The following is a 19,075-nucleotide window of genomic DNA, read 5'->3' on the forward strand; positions in this document are numbered from 1 at the left end:
ACACCGTGATATGTCTCAGAAAACCAGGGGTTTGGATAAATTGTAGATTATTAAACTGTAATAAACAAACTTGTCTAACATTTCCTTCTTGTCCTCTCCTTTAGGAGACACAACTGAATAGCAACTTCCAAATTTACTACTACTTTATTATTTTCTATGACTATTTTCCATTATGAAACCGCACACCTTGTCTAGTATTACTTAAATGTATCAAGTTATCGTGCAGTTCAACACTTCTCTATTTCCACAGGTCTAAGAATATCTTTGTTTCCAATTATGTTTTTTATTAACAACACTACTATGCTTCAAATGTTTTTCTACTATTTGAGAACCAAAAAAAAAATTACATACATTAACATAAAATTACTTTAAGAAAACTGAGGGTTATCTTTAAAGTAAATTTATAAAACTCTAAAGAGCAATTTCATAACTTAAAAAGATACAAAGAAGGGAAGAAAGGGGGGAAAGGAGAAAGACTGCTCTTTCTCTGAGAAGTACTTCGTGCATTCGGTTCTAAAGAGAAAAAGCAGCAGTGAACAGGGGGCACCTCATATGCCAGTAGAAAGCAGGAAGTATAGGAATTCAGTAAGTTCACTATTGGTTTCTACACTTTGTACATAATTCCAAATGCAAATAGCTATATAGAAGTGCAGGCTCTTAGGTGCAGGGCACATGTAAGGCAAGACCAGAAATTCACCCCACCACCCACCACAAGAAAACACGCCCCAGCAATAGTTTCTTTAGAAGATTCAGTCACCCTTTTACTAACCTAAACAAAGGTATATGCTTTAAAAAACCCTGGTGGAAAGTTACCACAAAATAAAGCCGGGCCACCAAATGCAACATTAAAAGGGAATCACTACATAATCATTGATCACCGCCCTCCCTCGTCATTGCAAACGTCATAGGAAATGGACAACCACGTAAAAAGATGCATTTTTGCCTCCCTAACATGGCCCTAGCCAAACCCAAAATGGTCTCTTTACCTGATACCTCTCTTCTGTTCTCTGATCACAGAGAAGACGGGTGAAATTCAAAATAACATTGTTCCAACTGGACTTACAGAAGGACCAGGGAAGGTCTACACATGCTCCTTCTTCACAAGCCACGGTACAGACCTCGGGAAAAGTTCCTTTATCATTTTGTACCTATTTTGCATTTGAAACTCCTTTGTGTGAAGACATTCATACCAGTTTCCACGTTCTAAACACAAAACCATCCACGCTGTTGTGCTTAAAAATAAAACCAAGGACCACCCCTTCTTTCCTCTTCAGCCTTACAGAGACGCTGCTTTTGGTCAGAATCCTTAATCGTTACATTTTTTTTCCCCCCCAGAAAGGAATAATTAAAAATCAACCAACCAAACCACATACACGCTTCTGAGTATCACCACAGGGACGCTCTCAGGTCTGAATTACTACAAAATAACGCTATAATTACGTCTTAATTTCACTAACTAATCTCAGATGAGCTTTTAAAAAGTAATTCGAGGTTTACAAGTAAACCGTTTAAAACTACTCATATGTTATTTGAATGAATCCCGACATTTATTTATCCTTTTCCCAGCTTAATTTTAAACAGTTTCCAAGGAAAGGCTTATCTGTTTCTGATCAGTCTGGTGACAAATGATAAACCTTAAAAAGTGTGACATTTGAAAATAAATAAAAACCACAGGAGACGTTTCTAACCAAGGAAAAAGATACGAAGAAACATTATCTCTTTACACAAATCTCCAGCCACAGAGACTAAGCACAATCTAACGACCTTATTTACTCAAATTGTAACGCTGCCAACAAAACCACTACCTAAGGCAACTTTTTAATTACAGATGTCCCTAAATACCTAGAAAAAATAGGTTACTTCACATGAAACCAGAGTCCCACTGAACTCGACCCAATGTGGCAGGCTGAGATGGAAGACAAAAATAGGTCTTACTTGGTGTACAAAGACATCAACTGGAGACTCCAAGGGGCTTCCCTCTCGGTTGCTCATGGAGATGAACCCGAATCCCATTCTCACATTGAACCATTTGCAATGGCCGGTTCCGTGCAAAACCTGGGATTCCTCCTCTTCTTCCTGCTCCGGCAACTTCCCGGGCTCGTCTCCACCTTTACTCGCCCCTGCTGAGGAAGAGGGAAAGGCGGAGGGGGGTGTGTGTAAGGGGTGGGGGGGAAGGGGGGGGGAAAGAAGGAAGAATGGGACAAGATGCAAAGCAAAGAGTTAAATTCTGGTAACATCCTTTTGCCGCTGTATAAAGGAGTACAAACGGAACAGGGGAAAAAAAACAGGAAAACAAAACAAAATCAAAAACTCAACGACGAAAAGTGCATATTTTTCCTAAATCCTAAAATAAAACACCTTCTCCCCAAAATACGTAAAAAAATAAAATCACCGGAGGTTACAGAGAGGAAACACTGCGCACGGAGGCTCTCCCTCTCTCTGTGCCCAAGGCAGCCCACGTTTCTGTACATACGTGTATTTTTCCATTTAACTCCATCTTTCAGCCACATTACAGCGCGGAACGCGATACTTTACTTGAATATTGCTGGTTTAAGACCGATCCCATTTCTCAACAGAAATTCTCAGCCCAATTAGTCTCTCCTCGCAAGGCGCAGGACCGGGGGGGCGAGGGGGTAGGCCGGCCGAGGAGGGGTGGAGGAGAGAGAATAAGCAAAATTGGGTAGATTGCACAATTGGTTATTGCACATGCAGCGCCGAAACCACTATTTTCCAACGTGTATCCATTCCTCCTTGGAATAAACTTTCGATTAAATTTGGGACAGGTGTACAGCCGTTTTCTCATCCCACCACTGCAACTGTGCTTAATCAAACAGGAACAATTCAAACAATAGCCCCCTGAAAGCTTTTCAAGTTGTGAATCGGTGTGGGCGGTACGGAACAGTTTCTGAGCTGGGTAACAATGGGTTTGGAGAAAGCCCCCTTGCGCGAGCTGCTAAAAAAGGGTAACGCATAGTTGGGTTAAAAGCGGGTGGGGGGAGGGGAAGGGGGAGAGGGGGAGAGAGCGAGCGAGCAAAATTCATAGTAAAACAATAGAAAAAGAAAATTAACCTTCGGCCATGTTGCCCCACGGGCCCTCTGCTCCAAACTCGTGAGATGAAAACTTTCCCTGTGGATCGAAGTGGTCTTCTGCATTAATCTAACATCCTGATTTTGAACGATCGCAAATTTAGCTCGCATGGTCTAATGTGCTTTCCCTCTTTGATTTTTCCCCGTCTCTCTCGCTCCGTTTCTGGCCCCCTGCGCACACGTGACTCGGTCAATTACATGCTTTCTTGCTACTAATTTCACATCGGATCCTTAAGGGGTTGGCAGGAGGCAAGAGCAGCCAATCGCCATTTCAACTAGCTTGACACACCAAAATAATTTATGAATGAACAAGAAGTTTTCAACACGGCGCTTTTTTTTTTCTCCTTCCTTTTCGGACAGCTAATCTGCACGCTTCTTTACGGGAAATAGAGATGACGTATTATTCTGGGGTTTCCCCCCCCCCCCCCCCCCCGTGCATGCACAAATCCATAGGAAGATCCGTGTGGAAGATCCGTGGAAGATACAGCCCACGGAACAGCAGCTACATGTAGGGGCGGCCGTGCAGAGGACATTATGGGGGTATCTGTGCCCACTGCAGGCGGGGTCCGCGTACGCACACGAAGGCGAGATGCTCACGACGAGGGACACACGTGTGTACAGACACGGACGGGGTACGCCGGGAGGCATCTGTGTCACCCTCTGCGCAAAACGTGGGCAGATGTATAACCGGATCGTTACTAATTTCGCATTCAAATTAAAAGCGCGCCGGAAACGCGATATCACCTTAATATGGCCCAGAATGTGCGGAGGTTTAGCGTTTCAAAACATTTCTGAAGGGGGGATGGGGCGAGGAATTGTACTTCACAGGTTTCTCCGCCATCTCTTTCCGGGGGAGGGGATGTGATTAATGACTTCCTAAATAAGAGACTAGTTTTCAAGCCGAGAATTGGAGTGAACCTCAATCAGCAGTTGGGAGAGGACTGTCAGAGAAAAGGATTTACTGGAGAAGAGGAGGGCGGAAAAAATAAACAAACAAAAAAAACCCTTGGAGAAAGAAGACAAAGAGGGGAGGAATAACGCTGACCGGGGACTGCTGTTTTAAGTCTTCACTGCCAGCGGGAGACGGGATCCAATTCGGAAAAGAAATGTGTGATGTGTGAAGGGCTTGGTCACAGCCCCTTTGCAAAGGCACTCCCCTTCCGCGCTCACAGGTACACAGCTATCGCCCTGCCCTCTAGCCTTTCCGTTGCTGTACTCACCCCCAAATACTCTTAAAATATTTTTATAGACGTCAGAATAAACAAACAGACTAATTAGGTGAGAATTCGTTTTATTTTCCATCTGTTCATCTCCGTTAGTGTAAAGGTACAGATGAAAGTGTTCTGTCCTCATCACCACCTCCTCGCATATAACCTCGCTTTACATCCAGTATTATATATATCTTGAAAACGTTGCCCATACCTATTTAAAACCTGGGCTCAATGACTTTCTTATTAGCCCACTCCGTCCCCCCCCGGCATTCTGTCTTATCCCAAGGACACACAAACAAAAGCCAAAGCAACAAAACGATCCGTTCAGAACCTGAATGCAAGAGGGCTTATGCATTTGCAAAGCACTTGCTGTTGTTTGGGAAGTGGCGTCGATCAGTCTGCCCAATTAAGGGGAACGCCTTTGCCCCCGTGGGCCTGTTTACTCCTTTTGTTGCCTTTCAGGAAAGCGTCAATTCCCCCCCTAGCGCCTCATTTCTGTGTGAAACACCAAGTTGCAGGCTCCGTGTGATCGTTTGCGAGAAAGAAGTGAGGGTGGGCAAGAGTGTACAAATACAAGCAGCCTGGCAAGTGGAGCAGAAGCTTTAAATCCCGAAATTCCTTTGCAGTCGTCAACCGTAAATTTCCTATAGGTTATTTCAACAGTGAGGTCGACTTCCTACACTGACCTGCCTTACGCATTCGTGCAACATACCGCTGCTTTTGGCTCATAACCTCCCCTCCCCCCTTACAATAGCGATTATGTTAAAATATTAAATCAGTAATTTTATATGCTTGGATCTTATGACAGGGACGGTATGTAATATATAAATGTACGAGATTTTAAGCCACGTGAAACCCCAGCTATAGACATGAAATTAAGGTTACCGGAAAAAAACAATGTTTACACCGTTTATTTGAAATGCCCAAGAGTACATTTCTTGTGGCACAAGGGCATGTTTATAAAATACGAGATCTCTCTACCCCTCCCTTCGAAAAGACACAAAATATCCTCTTTAATGCCATTTTAAAGATATTTATTTTTAAAGATTGATTTATTTTAACGATATTTGGTATAAAAAATCCTTAGAGGCTAGAATATTGGTTAAACAGACACAAAAGAGTAGACGGAGTTCATTAAATGGACAAAATGTCTTGTTAGCAAATTTCAGTGAAAAAATCAGTATAATGTGTTCTTCGATGAATAAGGACTACAAAACTACATAAATAAAAGACTGTAAATATATTGGTTGCAAATTATTTCTTACGTTGCAAAATAAGTGCGGATTTTGTAAAATGGAGGGGGGTGGGATTTGCAATGGGTCTTTACTGAGATTTTCAGGCCTCCAGTATTAGTGGAATTAAGGTTGGGGTCACTGGACTGGTCACTGGTGTCAGATGTTATCGACTCATTCATTTCCTGCAAGGGACATCAGCCTTTCAAGTTTTGTGGAAGGTAGAGAGCTGTTGCCAGCTGAGAACTCTCCGGGAAAAAGATAGGGAAAAAAAAAAAAAGGGAAAACTTAAAAAAAACCCCAACCCACGAACACCTTTCCAAAATTCATTCCCAAAGAAGAGGAGGAAAGAGGACAAATAGGGAAAAAAACCTACAGAACAAGCCGGTTCGTGGAAAAATTAGTCTAATGGTAACAGTTTATCTATTAAAAAACATTTATATCCTTACATTTTGCTAAATGGATGCTAATTTTGGTAAAAACAATTATAGGAAGCTGGAATAATTGTCCTTCTAACCCTAACTACCACTCCCCCCCCTCAAAGAAAGACCTTCACCTCAAAAAAACCCCAACAAACAAACAAAAAACACACAAAAAAACCCCCAAAAAACCCAAAACAAAATAGGGAAAAGGAAAAAAACCACAAAATCCAAACAAATTATGGAGCTGCGTGCATTTGAAACGAAACGCATGTTTTACACTTGAAAGCAGAACTCGGGATGCTGCCACCACTTCCCATTTTAAAGCGCAGCAGCGCTCCTCGCCGACGGGCAGGCAGCAGGGGCAGAGACGGCGCCGGGGCGCCCCTGCCCCCTCTCCTCCACTGCCCGGGCTTGGCTGCTCGGCGCCGCCCCGCCGATGTTGGACGGAATGAGATGCCCGTCGTGTTTCTTAAACAGTTTCTATCGAAACCGGCTCTTCCTGGCGCGGGGGCCGAGGGGGCCTTTCCCGCCGCTCCCTACGGCCAGGATTTCGTGCCAGTGCTGAGCTGTTCCCGCCAAAACCCTCTCACCTACAGTGTGGGCGCCAAAGCCGCCTTCCCTTTCCGCCGACGTGCAGCACCGGGCGAGGGCGGGGGTTGCCAGGGGCCCGGCGGGCTTCCCTGCCGGCAGCGGTTGTGCCGCTCAGAGGGAGGGCAGGGAGGGGAAGCCGCTTCCTCCGCTCCTCGCCCGCTGGGGCGCCCTGGAGGGTGAAAGTCGGGCGCCCACCGGGCGCGGGGGCTCGGGTGTCCAGCGGCCGCGCTCCGTCAGCACCCCAGAAGCGGCGGGTTTCTCCCCTTAAGCCTCCCATAGCGCTGGGCTTTGCCCCTGGGCTTTTGTTTCACACTTCCAGAAAGTGCGGCTTTTTCCCGGCGGGGACGTGGCGGTGTGCCTTCCCGCGCCTTTAGGACAGCAGGGTCGGACGTGCTATAGACACTGCCAACTTCCCGCTGTGCCCTGGCCGGGTTTATTACCCTTCGTATTAATGCCGCGAACTATTATTAGAAAACATGTGTGGGGATTGGTTTTGGTGGTTTTTTTGGGTTTTTTTTGGTTTTTTTTAACAAACCACAGCGCCGACTCAACTGCGCGCTGCCCACGGCTCAGGTCTACTAATGACGGGATTTGCTCGACGTGCGACTGCGGGATGTGAAGTTACGGGTTTTACAGCGGCGCCCTTCGCACCACTCAGCTCTTTTCGGGAAATGCTGTTTCAGAGCACAGCAGGGGCCTCTCTCCCTTCGCCCCCGCCGGCCGCTGGAGCACAGTTTTTTGGCTGTCCTGGCGCTCTTCTCCCGTCCCACCTAAGGCGGGCGCGCACGGCTGCCCGGAGCCCGCCTCAGCTCCTTTACGTGAACGGGGCGGCCCTCGCCGAGGAATCGCGCCGCCGTTTGCAGGCGGCGCTGCTCGAACTGACGGCTGGAGCGCGGTTTCAAACACGAGTTTTACGAGCACTTTTTGTTGAAACGCAACGCGGCGGCTGTGAGTGTCCCGCAGGTCCGCCCTGCCGTCCGTGGATCTCTGCTGGCAATGCTGGCGGTTTGCTGGGGAGACTTACAAAATATTGGGAATTACTGTGATCCCGCGCATGATCCGCGGGTAGGAGGACGCGGTAGGGACTCACTCGGAGCGCTCGGATACAGGATGTGGTCTCACGTACATTAACCGTCTCTCAGCTGCGGATTTGCAACTGATAGCGGCCGCTTCCCCGACGGATTTAAGGAGGCTCTGGCCAGTCGTCGCTGTAGACCTTTTAACAGGGCTAACGCCCCCCAGGGAGGACCGGCCCTCGCGGAGGCACCGGCCGCACGGCCCGCTCTCACCGCTTCGCCTCCCGCGAGGTAGGGGCAGGGCTATGAGCGGGCGGGTTTGTGGCTCGGGCGCTTTCGTTCCAGCTCCTCTCCTCACCTGTGACAGCCGCATCGGCGCGTGGTGTGCATACCTCAGCGGGGAGCGCATCCTCCTCGACGGGCAACTGCCCAGACGCTCTCGCCTGCGCCAGCCCGGCAGTGACAGGGGCAGCTCTTCCCGCCGCAGCACACAGGCAACACCCGGCCCCTGCCATCGCCCGCCCCAGGCTATCTGTCTCCCGGCGCCGTGCGGTAGCCGGGGACGCGCGTATCCCTCGGGCGCGCAGCGCCCTCCGCGGGGAGCCCCCGCTCGAGCATGCGGCGGCCCGGGCGGCCACGGAGGGTGCCAGGGCTGGGGGCTGGAAAGGCAGTGGGGCTGAAAGGGCAGATGTGCGGCACTGCTGAGGCGTCGCGATGGGAGGGGGCTGCGTGGCGGTAACGTGACAGCGGCACGATAGTAACTCGAGAAGTAGGTATGTTAGCGACTGAGATGTGTGCGCCCACTGGTACGTCTGCTGCGGTGGTGGTTGTGCAGCGCTCATACAAACCCGTGGGCTCCCACAACTTGTGACAGGTATCTGAGGTGCGGTTACGATAAATAAACTTTTCTTACGTAATTGTTTATTTTTCTTGCAGAAGCACAACACTCAGACTGCATCAAAGAACAACTCTGGAGCCTGTGCACGAAATTAACGAGTCTTCCCCCTCCCATCCAATACTTATGTTCATCAAAGTCAGCGGGACAGAAGTGCTGCAACTGACAGGGCTAACGCCCCCCAGGGAGGGTACATAGTCAGCCATGTAAGATGCTACAGAGAAGACTGACCTGAGCATGAGGAGACCTTCTTGAATGACCTCATCGTCTTCTGAGGAACCTAAAATCAGAGAGCTGGAGTCAGTACCGTGTACACTGTACCAGAGTACCATATTTAATTACTTCTTCTCCAGTTTAACAGCTCATTAGGAGGCCAAGAATGCCAGGGCATTGACTCTATGAAGTGACCTATAAACTTACTCTTTGAGACTTACCTAGCTCATCAGAACCACAATGAATCACAATCAGAACCAAGGCGTAAGATAAAAAATCAGCCACTGCTTTTTTTTTTTTCCCTAGCACCAGTAAAGACCCTTTCATTGGTCTCTTATGAAAACTATGCAGTTGATAACAACAGAGGGAAGAGACACAGATTTGCAGAATATTTGAAGGTGTTTGTTTCCTTTATCAATAATTAATTGCAATAGGTAACTTAAGAACTAGTGACTTGTCTTTACTATGCTTAAATTGTACATATTAAGCAATCAAGTCATAGCTTGTGTATGATTAAGGGAAAAAGCCCCAATAAAATAATTGTACAGGATTCTTTCATGGTCTAAATTGTAACTCAATGCCAATTTATAAATATCAAAAGAAAAATGCTTTCAATTATGTCAGTGATGAAACTGCATAGTAATGGTATTAAATTCTAGGTCTCAATCTGAACAAAACCAGTCCATCATACAAATACAGATGTGTGACTCGATTGAAACTTCATGGAAGGTGTACCTTGGGTCTAGTTAAGAAAGGCCTGGCTAATTTCATAGAATGCTAATAAAAATATAATGCAGAAAAAAGCACTGCAGATGGCAGGAAGCATGAAGAAAAATACCTTGGTTTTGCAGTAAGTTTGTTACTTATGCTGCCCAGTTTGTTTACCAAATGAAAGATGAATAGATAAGAGCATGCACAAACTCACCTGCCAGAAGCCTGTCCTCTTGTCACCCTCTACTGTCTTTTTGAATAATCTATCTTAACTAAACCCCACCAAAAACAGTGGGGTTTTGATATATGATATTTTGTTTAGATATAAGCCCAGTTCTCTACTCTTTGTGAGAAATCTGAGTTTTGTCTTCTTTCCAATTTAAAAGCACATCTGGACAGTTATCCTGCTCTCTTATTAAAAAAAAAAATTAGATATCCTACTAGGAGTGAGCAAAGTAAGAACAAGAATGACCAAAGCCAAATGAAAACCAAATTTCTCTCTAACTTCTTTTCCCCTACAGTCAGTTATCCTCAATCCTTTCCAACACCAGAAATCAGAAAACAGGGTAGCAGTATCTTTCTTTTCAGTGCAACAACACTGGCAAGCTGATTCAGTTTCTCTTCTTTTGTAGTAACTAAGTTTTCCACTGGAATTGTGTGGACTTTTGCCATGTATTAAACCTAGCTCTGCTTTTACACCTTCAAGCACTGAAGCCCAATCTCTTGTATCTGTTTCTTTGTTCTGCCAACCTGTGGCTATGTGGCTTTTGTGTCTTTCAGATTTACTTGCATTATTTATGCAACATAATGAAATATGCAAGCATAGAGTAAAGGATCCGTTCTTGGCTTTGGCATGTAGCCTGCTTCTGTTTATGAAGGGATTGAAAATAAGTATTTGGGGAGTGGTGTAGGAACTAAAAGCAGGGAAGTACAGTTCTTAAAAATTGTAGCAGAAAACAGCACAAGTTCAAGTAATTCTTGTTTCCAGTACTGCCATTTCATAACACATTTGTAAGCATCACATCTTTTAGAGGGTCAAACAAATATAACAGATTATTAAGCAGAAAAAAGATGTAATTTTTTATAGTTATTACAAAAAGCTTCCTGATACGATGCCCAAAACTTGACTTAAAGGATATTAGTGTAGAAAAGCCTGGGCATTTCAGTTCTGTGAACTCATTTAAACAGAAAATTTAAATGAGAAACTATTTTGGCATGTATTGTGCTGCATCCTACTGAAAGAGGTAAATTCCATTTAAATGGAATTAGGTTTGGGCTCTGAAATGGCTCACGGTGAACTCTCTCCTGTGCCTCCTTATGCTGTACAAACCACAAAAATATTTTGGCATTTTAGTTCTGAAATGATCTCAGCATTTACATGAACTTTGTAACTGCAAATAAGTAAATGAATGCTGCTTAGGAATTTTGTACTAGATAGCAATGTGTTTTTAGAGAAAAAGTCCCTTCCTTTGAAAGCAACCCTTATTTTAACTAGGCATTCATATCATGTGGAAGGATACTGTAACAGTAGGCACAAAAATAATGCAACAGAAGACCATATGGAAATATTGCTGGACAGGAAATGCAATGAAAAGCGCAGTATCGGTTAAAGGCACACTGACAAACACCCAATAAAGGTAATCACCGTCCCTTACAGGTAATACACTCTGTAATTCAGCTTACTGGACAACTTATGCAGTGTATTTTTTGACAACTTATTGGTCAGTAAAAAATAACAGCAAGTTTATATATATAAAAAAGGAATTCTCTAATTCTCTTAGCTATGGATAGTTTTGAATTCATTAGCTTAAGTAAGTTTGCTGCCAAAGGATTTAGAAATACAATTTGCTTGGAAGAAAGTAAAGCGGGCATATATAGTTACTCCATTTAAGTAAGTTATATGCTTTTCTCTAAAAGTAAGTTGAAAATAAAATTCAGATGTTAAACCTGTTTCTTTCACAGTCAGGGGTAGCCAGGGGAGTGATTTCTTCCACAGAGTAAAGCCAGCAGTACTTTTTTAAGGAATGCTCAATAATGTAAGTATGATCAGAGCACAGGAAAACTAGAAAACAAAACCACCAATACTATATTTTATATCAAATAAGTAAGATAGTGATGTAAAGGAATAGGGGAAAACATTCCAATGTTAAAAGGATCTCTTTTAGTTAAATCATCAGGAGTGAAGACTTAAATGGATGAATGCTGCAAAGCATATACACAAAATTTTAAAACTCTTTGTACAGAATCCAAGCATGGAGCATAAAACATCAGCTTTTAAAATACATACACACACATACTAGTCAGATAAAATTAATCTTACTCTGATTTACAGTTCTTGACTGCTAGTAGAAGCACTATGCACACAGTATTTTGATTTCAAACACCACAACTGAGTGTAGTCTTACACTCTGAATTAACTTGTTTTACATGGATTCCTCAGTGTGCAGTTCTAAATAATGGATGTCTTCCTGAGATGGTTTTATTATATAGACTCTTTTCCCCCTTTTCATTTAATTCAGTAAAATATAGTTAGTTTGAAATGCATAAATAAGAAAAATTAAGATTTCCTGAAAATGTATACTCAAGTATCAATGTCCTTATATAATTACAGGGGGGGGGAAAGTTGAAAGCTCTCACAATTTTCTTCTTAGTCTAGCCATAATTTACTTTGCTGTTCTTCCATACTTCTGTTTTTATACCATTCCTTTATTTTTCTAGCAAGTGAAGATGAAAGCAAGTGTCTACGAGATGACAAAATATTTAAATAATGCTGACTTAAGAAAATTAATTGAACAACTAGCAAATTAAAATTTAGTCTTTCTTTGCTAAGTTTACCTACTTTTGTCACTGGATTGAAGGAAGGTAATTACAGCTTCAAGTAAATAAAACAGCTAGGTATGATTTTTTTCCCTACAGAGTCTATGCATATCTTAGTTTTTAAGAAATGAAGTACACATTTTGGTAGACCAAACATCCAGTTATGCACCTTCTAACTATGTGTAAGAATGTCATTTGACTGAGAACAGGAACGAAGAAAGGTAAAATGTGCTTCCACCACTATTATGAATCTGATTCTTTTGGGTATTAAAAAAGAGTTATAAACTCCACCATATCCGAATGTGAGCTAATGAAAGCCTGACAACTATAGGGTCAGAGCTTCTCCTCAAAATTAAATGCTGTTATTACATTGACAATTGCTTTAGCATTAAAAACTATTTAGGATCTATTTACTTTAAAACTTTAATAATACATAATAAAGGAAAATGCTGAACAAGGATACTTTTAAGGATTGAAATTACTTATGTATAATTCTCATATTTAGTGTATTTGATTTAGTAAAATCTGCAATTTCTTATAGTCTGCATTTGAATACACATATATTAAACTATCATAACTATTTAATTAAAAAACAATGAAAAACAAATGTTTCAAACAATATTTTGTGATTCAAAGATGAATTTTTTAAATACACAATTTAAAAATGACTACTGTTTTTCTACTTCCTTCATATTTAAAATAATTTGTTCTCAGTTTACTGTTAGCAGGTGCTTGTTGAAATTGCCACACATTGATTTGCTATACAGCAAAGGAAACAAAAAACTACTTTGTGATTTTATTTATGTTTTCAGATGGATTTTTCTTAGTATTTTTATATAAAAATTAGTATCAGTACCTTGTGAGGAAGAAAACTTTAAAAGCCACAATTCTCAAATCACAGATAGATCAAAATATTTTTCAGAACTTGATCACTGATTTATTTTGTAATTGCTTATTCCTGTGAGAAACTAGATATAGAGAATAAGATTTTATTTTCCCCCTTGATAACTATTTGCAAACAAAACAATGCCAAATGAAGTGCTGAAAAGATACATGTCAAAGGCCAAATTAAGAGACATTTTGACAAGTTGAATTAAATACTTAAATCTTCAAAGAAAAATGTGTATTTTTTTCTAATCATCCTGGTTACACTAAATCGAATACATATTGTTCACATTTAATATAGAGATGTTGCATCATCCCCTCAAAAGTGATGGCACTATAAGTTTTATTTTAAAAAATATATTATTATATAATTTTTATTTGCTTTTATAACAACTGAACTGGTTTGTTCAGACCTCTTTTCTGAGATGTTTTACATTAATACTTGTTTTGACAGAATTTACATACCTTTCACATATCTTTTCCTTTGCACAGAATTTTTGTTTCATTTGCATGTGCTATTTACCTACAAAACACAGAATCTTCTTTCTTCATTTTGGTTGGGGTTTTTCTGTCACTGAATTATTACTTGGAGCACTACTGAAGATGGAGTTTTTTTATCATTTGTAGTTATAACATGCTTATCAAATACTGATATGGATATTGTCTATTAAAATAATCATATAAAATATTATAGAAGTTAAAGAGCAGATAAGTGTCTATATTTTAAACACCAATATTCACTTTCCTAGAAGTATGGATAGTACGGGGCACATCTTTCTCATTTCAACTGGAGTGGACATCAGTCCTGAATGTCATGGCTTCTGATAGTCACTGTTTAAAACAACCAAACAAATAAAGTAACGCAATGGTCATTTTTTTATAAACTTTAGTGCAGATAGGTCATTAATTTAAACCAGGAAAAAAAAAAGTAAACAGCAACATCAGTGATACATAACTAAAATTTCACAATCTCTAAAATAAAAGATGAAAACCTTTAAAATCAATGCATACATCAGTAGCTGAAGTAGGTACAGGAGATACAGAATCTGAAAGCGAAGCAGAAACTTAATGTGTGATACAAAATTATTAGTGAGTTTACAAATTTTAACAGCTGAATTTCTGGGAGTTAGCCTTGGGTTTTGCATTACTACATGTGGTCTAAATATGTATCAAATGTTACCTACAGAATATTTGTTACATACCTTTAGAATATTTATGAAAGCTTCGTTTAGTCTAAATGTGATATTATTAACATTGAATGAATCTCTTCAAATTGTTAAAAACCCTGATTCTTAGACATTGCATATAATAAAATGATAATCACATACATATATGAACTCAACAGTCAGGCTTTAGGTCTGTATAATTACTGCACACTGACACACATAATGCTGCAGACTGGAAACAGGACTTGGGGGAAGTAAAGTGGTTTGCTAGAAATTATAAGTATGTGCACAAATGCCAAAATGAATGGGCCTGCAGTTTAACTTTATTGAAATTAACAGTATGGATGATCAGGATAGATTTTTTTTTTTTTGCTAAAATCACTGACAAAGCAGAAAATAGTTACACACTCCTCTTATTTCTCAAGTACTAACACTAAATACAGATTGCAGATTTTTAAATGTTAACCTAAGAAATGTACTTAAATGCTTAAATTTAAGACAGACCCATTTTTGTATCAGTAACAGTAGCACAAATAATTCCATAATAGAGCTACATTCAAGAAAATAGGGAATTTTGTAAAACTACCTCTCTTTCTCTGTTAAAATTGACTAGTTAAATATTACAGTCCTCACTTTTCTGTATAATTAAGCTTTTGTTCAAGCATGAAAAAACTAGAAACTGATTGCTTGAAAATGAGCTGCATGACCTTTGTCCTGGTTTGTCACCTCTGACCTTTAATTTGAAGACCCTGCATATCAATTCATTCTATTTTTAGAAGCAGAATGTATATTTTTAAAATTGTTATCCTCTCATACAAAACACATCATGTTGGGTTTGTCTTTTTTTTTTTAGCCTCTACTCATTACACCAGGGGAGCATATTTGCTTTTTATTGTGCAACTGCATTCAAAACACCCTGTGTGCAACTACAGAAAATGAACATTTGTCTCTGCAATGAAAAAAAGCCTTTTTATTTTTATCATATACTAGAGAGGCTGAAGCACATGAATGTGAATTTAGAAAAAATAATCTACTAGATTGGACACCTTTCTAAATTTAACTGTTTATTCATAAAGAGAGGAAGAAAAGAGAAAACCTCATGCCTGTGTTTGCATTGCTGCTAAGGGATATCCACTTTTTTCCTGAACTTTCCCTGTATTATTTCATTCTCACTGATGACACGCTGTTTTGATTCGCTTTCAGAATGTCCTTTCATAAACTGAACCTGTGGTTAAAAATAGTAAATGCCAAGTTCCTGTCTAGTTGCTGGTTTCAGCTGCACTTCCTTTTCATATACGTAACGTTACACTTCCCAAATTGGCTGCAAAAAAAATCTGTGTTGGTGGTCTGAAGGAGAAAGCACTGTAGTATTTGTCATTGATTTTGCTGCCAGTATTCGATACCAGAGCGACACAGTGTATTACATAAAGGCTGTGGGTGAGAGCACTACCCTGCCGTGACCTCCCTGCGCTGAAGCACCCGGAGCCGCCCAGGCGGACACAGGACAGGACGGGACGGCGGTCCGGACTCCGCCGGGAATAACATGGCCGCGAGGTTCAGCACCGCGGACAGCGCCGCGCCGCCGGAGAAGGGGCCGCGCCCGCCGGTCCCGGGCGCCCCGCAGGTCACGGCGCTGCATGGCCGGGACCCCTCGGGCAGCACGACCACCCCGCCGAGATTCGCCCGGCGACGCGGGGTGCTCGGCTCCCCGCCGAGGGGAAAATGGTTCCTTTGGAAACTGCCTCCCGCCCCAGCCCCTGCTCGGAGCGACGCGTGGTGCCTCGCTCGTCCGCCCCAGGATCGCGCTGCACACCGCGGGATTCGGCTGCAAGTCAAACAAAACGCTGCCACGGAGTTACAAAACAGGGAAAGAAGAGGAACAAATGGTTTAATGGCTTGGGCTTCGAAATTCGCTTCTGTGCTTGGGGATGCAACGTGAAACGCTGTGTGTGACCTACAACTGCATCCTGCGAATGGCCTAGACTGCAGCTGTTCAGGCCTAGGAGGGAGAGCATTTGGGGTTTCCTTCTTCATTTACTTATCACCATTTTCCCTCTCATGAAATTCTCAGCACACAACAGCTTAAACATTTTCAGATTAAAAAAATAAAGTTTTTATAAAACTGAGACAGCAGCACATGCCCTTTACAGAATATATTTTAAAATAATCTGAGTAGAAGACAGTTATTTTTGTCATAAACACACAGGCAGAGTTTCTAGTACAGCTGGATTTTTGTAACTACTGCATGGGACAAACATCACCCATAATCACTATTTTTGCCATTACATACATGATTCATTTGACTACAGCATAGGAAACTTGACTTCCTGGCATATTAATAATTAAGGTAATAATTTAATTCAATATTGATTCTTACTACTGTATACCAAGGAGAAAAAAAGAAATCATAATCCTCTAAACAACCATAGCTTAGCTGCATATCTTATAAGTAATTTTCCAAACAATTTTTTTCAGTTATTATCTCCTCTGAAGCATTAAGGTTTTTTTTGGTGTGTTTTAAAAAATAAATAATCTGTAGTTTTGTAAAGCAAAGCATACAAGTATCAACCTAACAGTAAACATGCACTACTGCATTTCAGTACAATGTTATATCCAGACACCACTAAAATTATACACAACTATATTTAAATGAAGCATGACCAAATTTAGCTGTAATTATTTTCTTAGTATCTGATGACATACTCATGACAGGACGCTCCTCTGTACTTGCGATTATTAATAGTGTTTCCATGCAAGACGTGAAATTCTAAGACAGGTTATTAGATGGGGAAAAAAACCCCAGTCTTGTGTATGGCCTATTTAAAAAGAACACCAATACCAGTTACATAAGGAAAAAGTGTCAAGTCTGTAAACAAATTGGTGAAGCGTGCACTACTGTTTTGTCCCATCACTGCAAGACCATCATACATCATTTACTCATCATCACTAACAAGCTAACAATTTCTAAGAGAGAAACAAGTAAATGAATCAAATCTCTTTAGGTAATATGTTTATCAGATTATAATGGATAATTCCCTCGTGTTAAAGATAAAGAATATTGAAAATTAACCCAGAGTTTTCAAATTTATTTAGATACGCCAGATTCATATTTTTGTGCCAGCTTGGGCAAAACATTTGCGTGCATTACTGCTGTTTGCTTATTTTTAGATCAATTTAGTCATTCGCTAGGTGGTTATCTGACCCGCTCTATGGTTTACTCAGTAATACCACAGCCGCATGGAACTGCCGGCGGTCAGATATGGTCGCTCCCCTCGGAGCGCGGAGCGAGAGGATGCCGCTGCCGTGCCCCCACCGAGGCGGCGACGGCCCAAACGGACCCCGCCGTCGCTCCCCCCGGGCGCGCAACCGGACACGGAGGAACGAAGCGTGTTGGAGGCACGTCGGCACTTTATTTGTTCTCCCCCGCGCTGCGTCCCGCACCGTGCCCGGAACCTCAGAACCAGCCACGGGGCTCCGTGTCACAGTCTCCCGGAGAGCCCGCCCGCCCTCGGCCCGGCGGGGCCACGCTCCCACGCAGGTCCCCGGCGCTGTCTCCGCAGCCCCGGGGGGGGCGGGCAGCGCCCGGCCGCGACCCCGCGCTCCCCGCGGCGCGGCGGGAGCCATCCAAGATGGCGGCACCGTCGCCACTCGCGTTAAACATCCCGCATCGCGCACACGGCGCCGCGCGTGACAAGCGGCCCCCGCCCGCTCCGCCAGTGTTACCGCCGGGCGGCCGAGCCCCGCGCCCTCCGGGGCCCGCCGTCGCCGCCCCATCCTCCGCTCCCCGGCCGCCTCGGGGCGGACGCGCCGCCCGGCGGCTCCTGTCCCACCGTCCGTCCGCTCTCCTCGCCCGGCCTTCCCTTCCGCCGGGCCGCGGGCGCCCCGCGCCGCTCCTCGCCCGCCCCGCCCGGCCGCGGCGGCTCGCCGGGCGGTCACCGCCATCCGGCGGTGGCTGTCGGCGGGGCGCGGGCCGCCCCCTGGCGTCGGGCTGCCGCACCGTCACCGCGGCCAGTCCCTCGGCCCCGGCCGCCGCCTGCTCTTGGCGGGGCGCTACGCCCCGCGCCCCGCGCCCCGCTGGGCGCGGGGGGCGGCTTCGTCCCTTCACCATTCCTCTACCACGGCTGCCGTCGTCGTTCGCGTCTGAGGCGCGGCGCGGCCCGGCACCCCCTTCTCCCGTCCCGGCAACTCGGGCGCTGCCGGCCGGGGGCGGGCCGGGCGGGCTCGGGGGCAGCGCGGCCGGCGGAGGAGGGGGCGCGGCGGCGAAGGGAGAAAGGTGCGAACCCGGAAGTACACCCGCCCCGCCGCCGTCCGCAGGGAACACCCGCGCCCGCACACACAACAATGCGGCGCCGCTCCGCCTCCGCCTAGCCCAACTTTTCCTCCGGCACCGGAGAAACCTGCCGGCCGCCCCCTCCCCGCGGGCGCCCGCTGGCGCCCCGGCAGGTGCGGCGGCGGTGGGAGGGCGAGACCCGCGAAGGGGGAGGTGAAGGGAGCTCGCTTACCTCCCGCACGCCATGGTGGCCGGGCTGAGCGGGGCTGCGCCGGCGGCTGCCGCGATGGGGAGGCGAGCGCGGGGGCTGGGGGGACACGCACCCACCGACGGGCGCCCCCGGCGGGGGGCTTTGCCTTCCCGAGCCACTGGGAGGACGGAACGGAGGAGGAGGAGGAGAAAGCGAGCTGAGGCGGCAGAGGCAACCGGTGCTCCCGGCGGGAAGGCGGCGGCAGCAGCAGCCAGCGAGGAGGGGCGGCGGCGGGCAGACACGGCCCCGGCGCTGGCTCACGCCGCCGCAGCCGCCGCGCACCTGCCCCGCCGCCCTCCCCGCGGGCGG

General features: G+C 44.6%; 1 protein-coding gene across 1 annotated transcript in view; it reads right to left on the reverse strand.

The window, feature by feature from the left end:
- The window catches only part of LIN28B (lin-28 homolog B), a 95,694-nt gene extending 76,806 nt beyond the window's left edge, over window positions 1-18,888 (reverse strand). The window contains exons 1-3 of the mRNA XM_027694151.1: window positions 18,749-18,888; window positions 8,686-8,734; window positions 1,936-2,120 (exon numbers count right to left, since the gene is read on the reverse strand). Coding sequence (XP_027549952.1) covers window positions 1,936-2,120; window positions 8,686-8,719 — 219 coding nt within the window. The 5' untranslated portion in view covers window positions 8,720-8,734; window positions 18,749-18,888. The remainder of the gene's footprint in view (window positions 1-1,935; window positions 2,121-8,685; window positions 8,735-18,748) is intronic.
- Window positions 18,889-19,075: the final 187 nt, after the last annotated feature.

Source organism: Neopelma chrysocephalum, unplaced genomic scaffold, assembly GCF_003984885.1.
Source record: "Neopelma chrysocephalum unplaced genomic scaffold, ASM398488v2 Primary Assembly neopelma1_23, whole genome shotgun sequence".
Taxonomy (NCBI): Eukaryota; Metazoa; Chordata; class Aves; order Passeriformes; family Pipridae; genus Neopelma; species Neopelma chrysocephalum.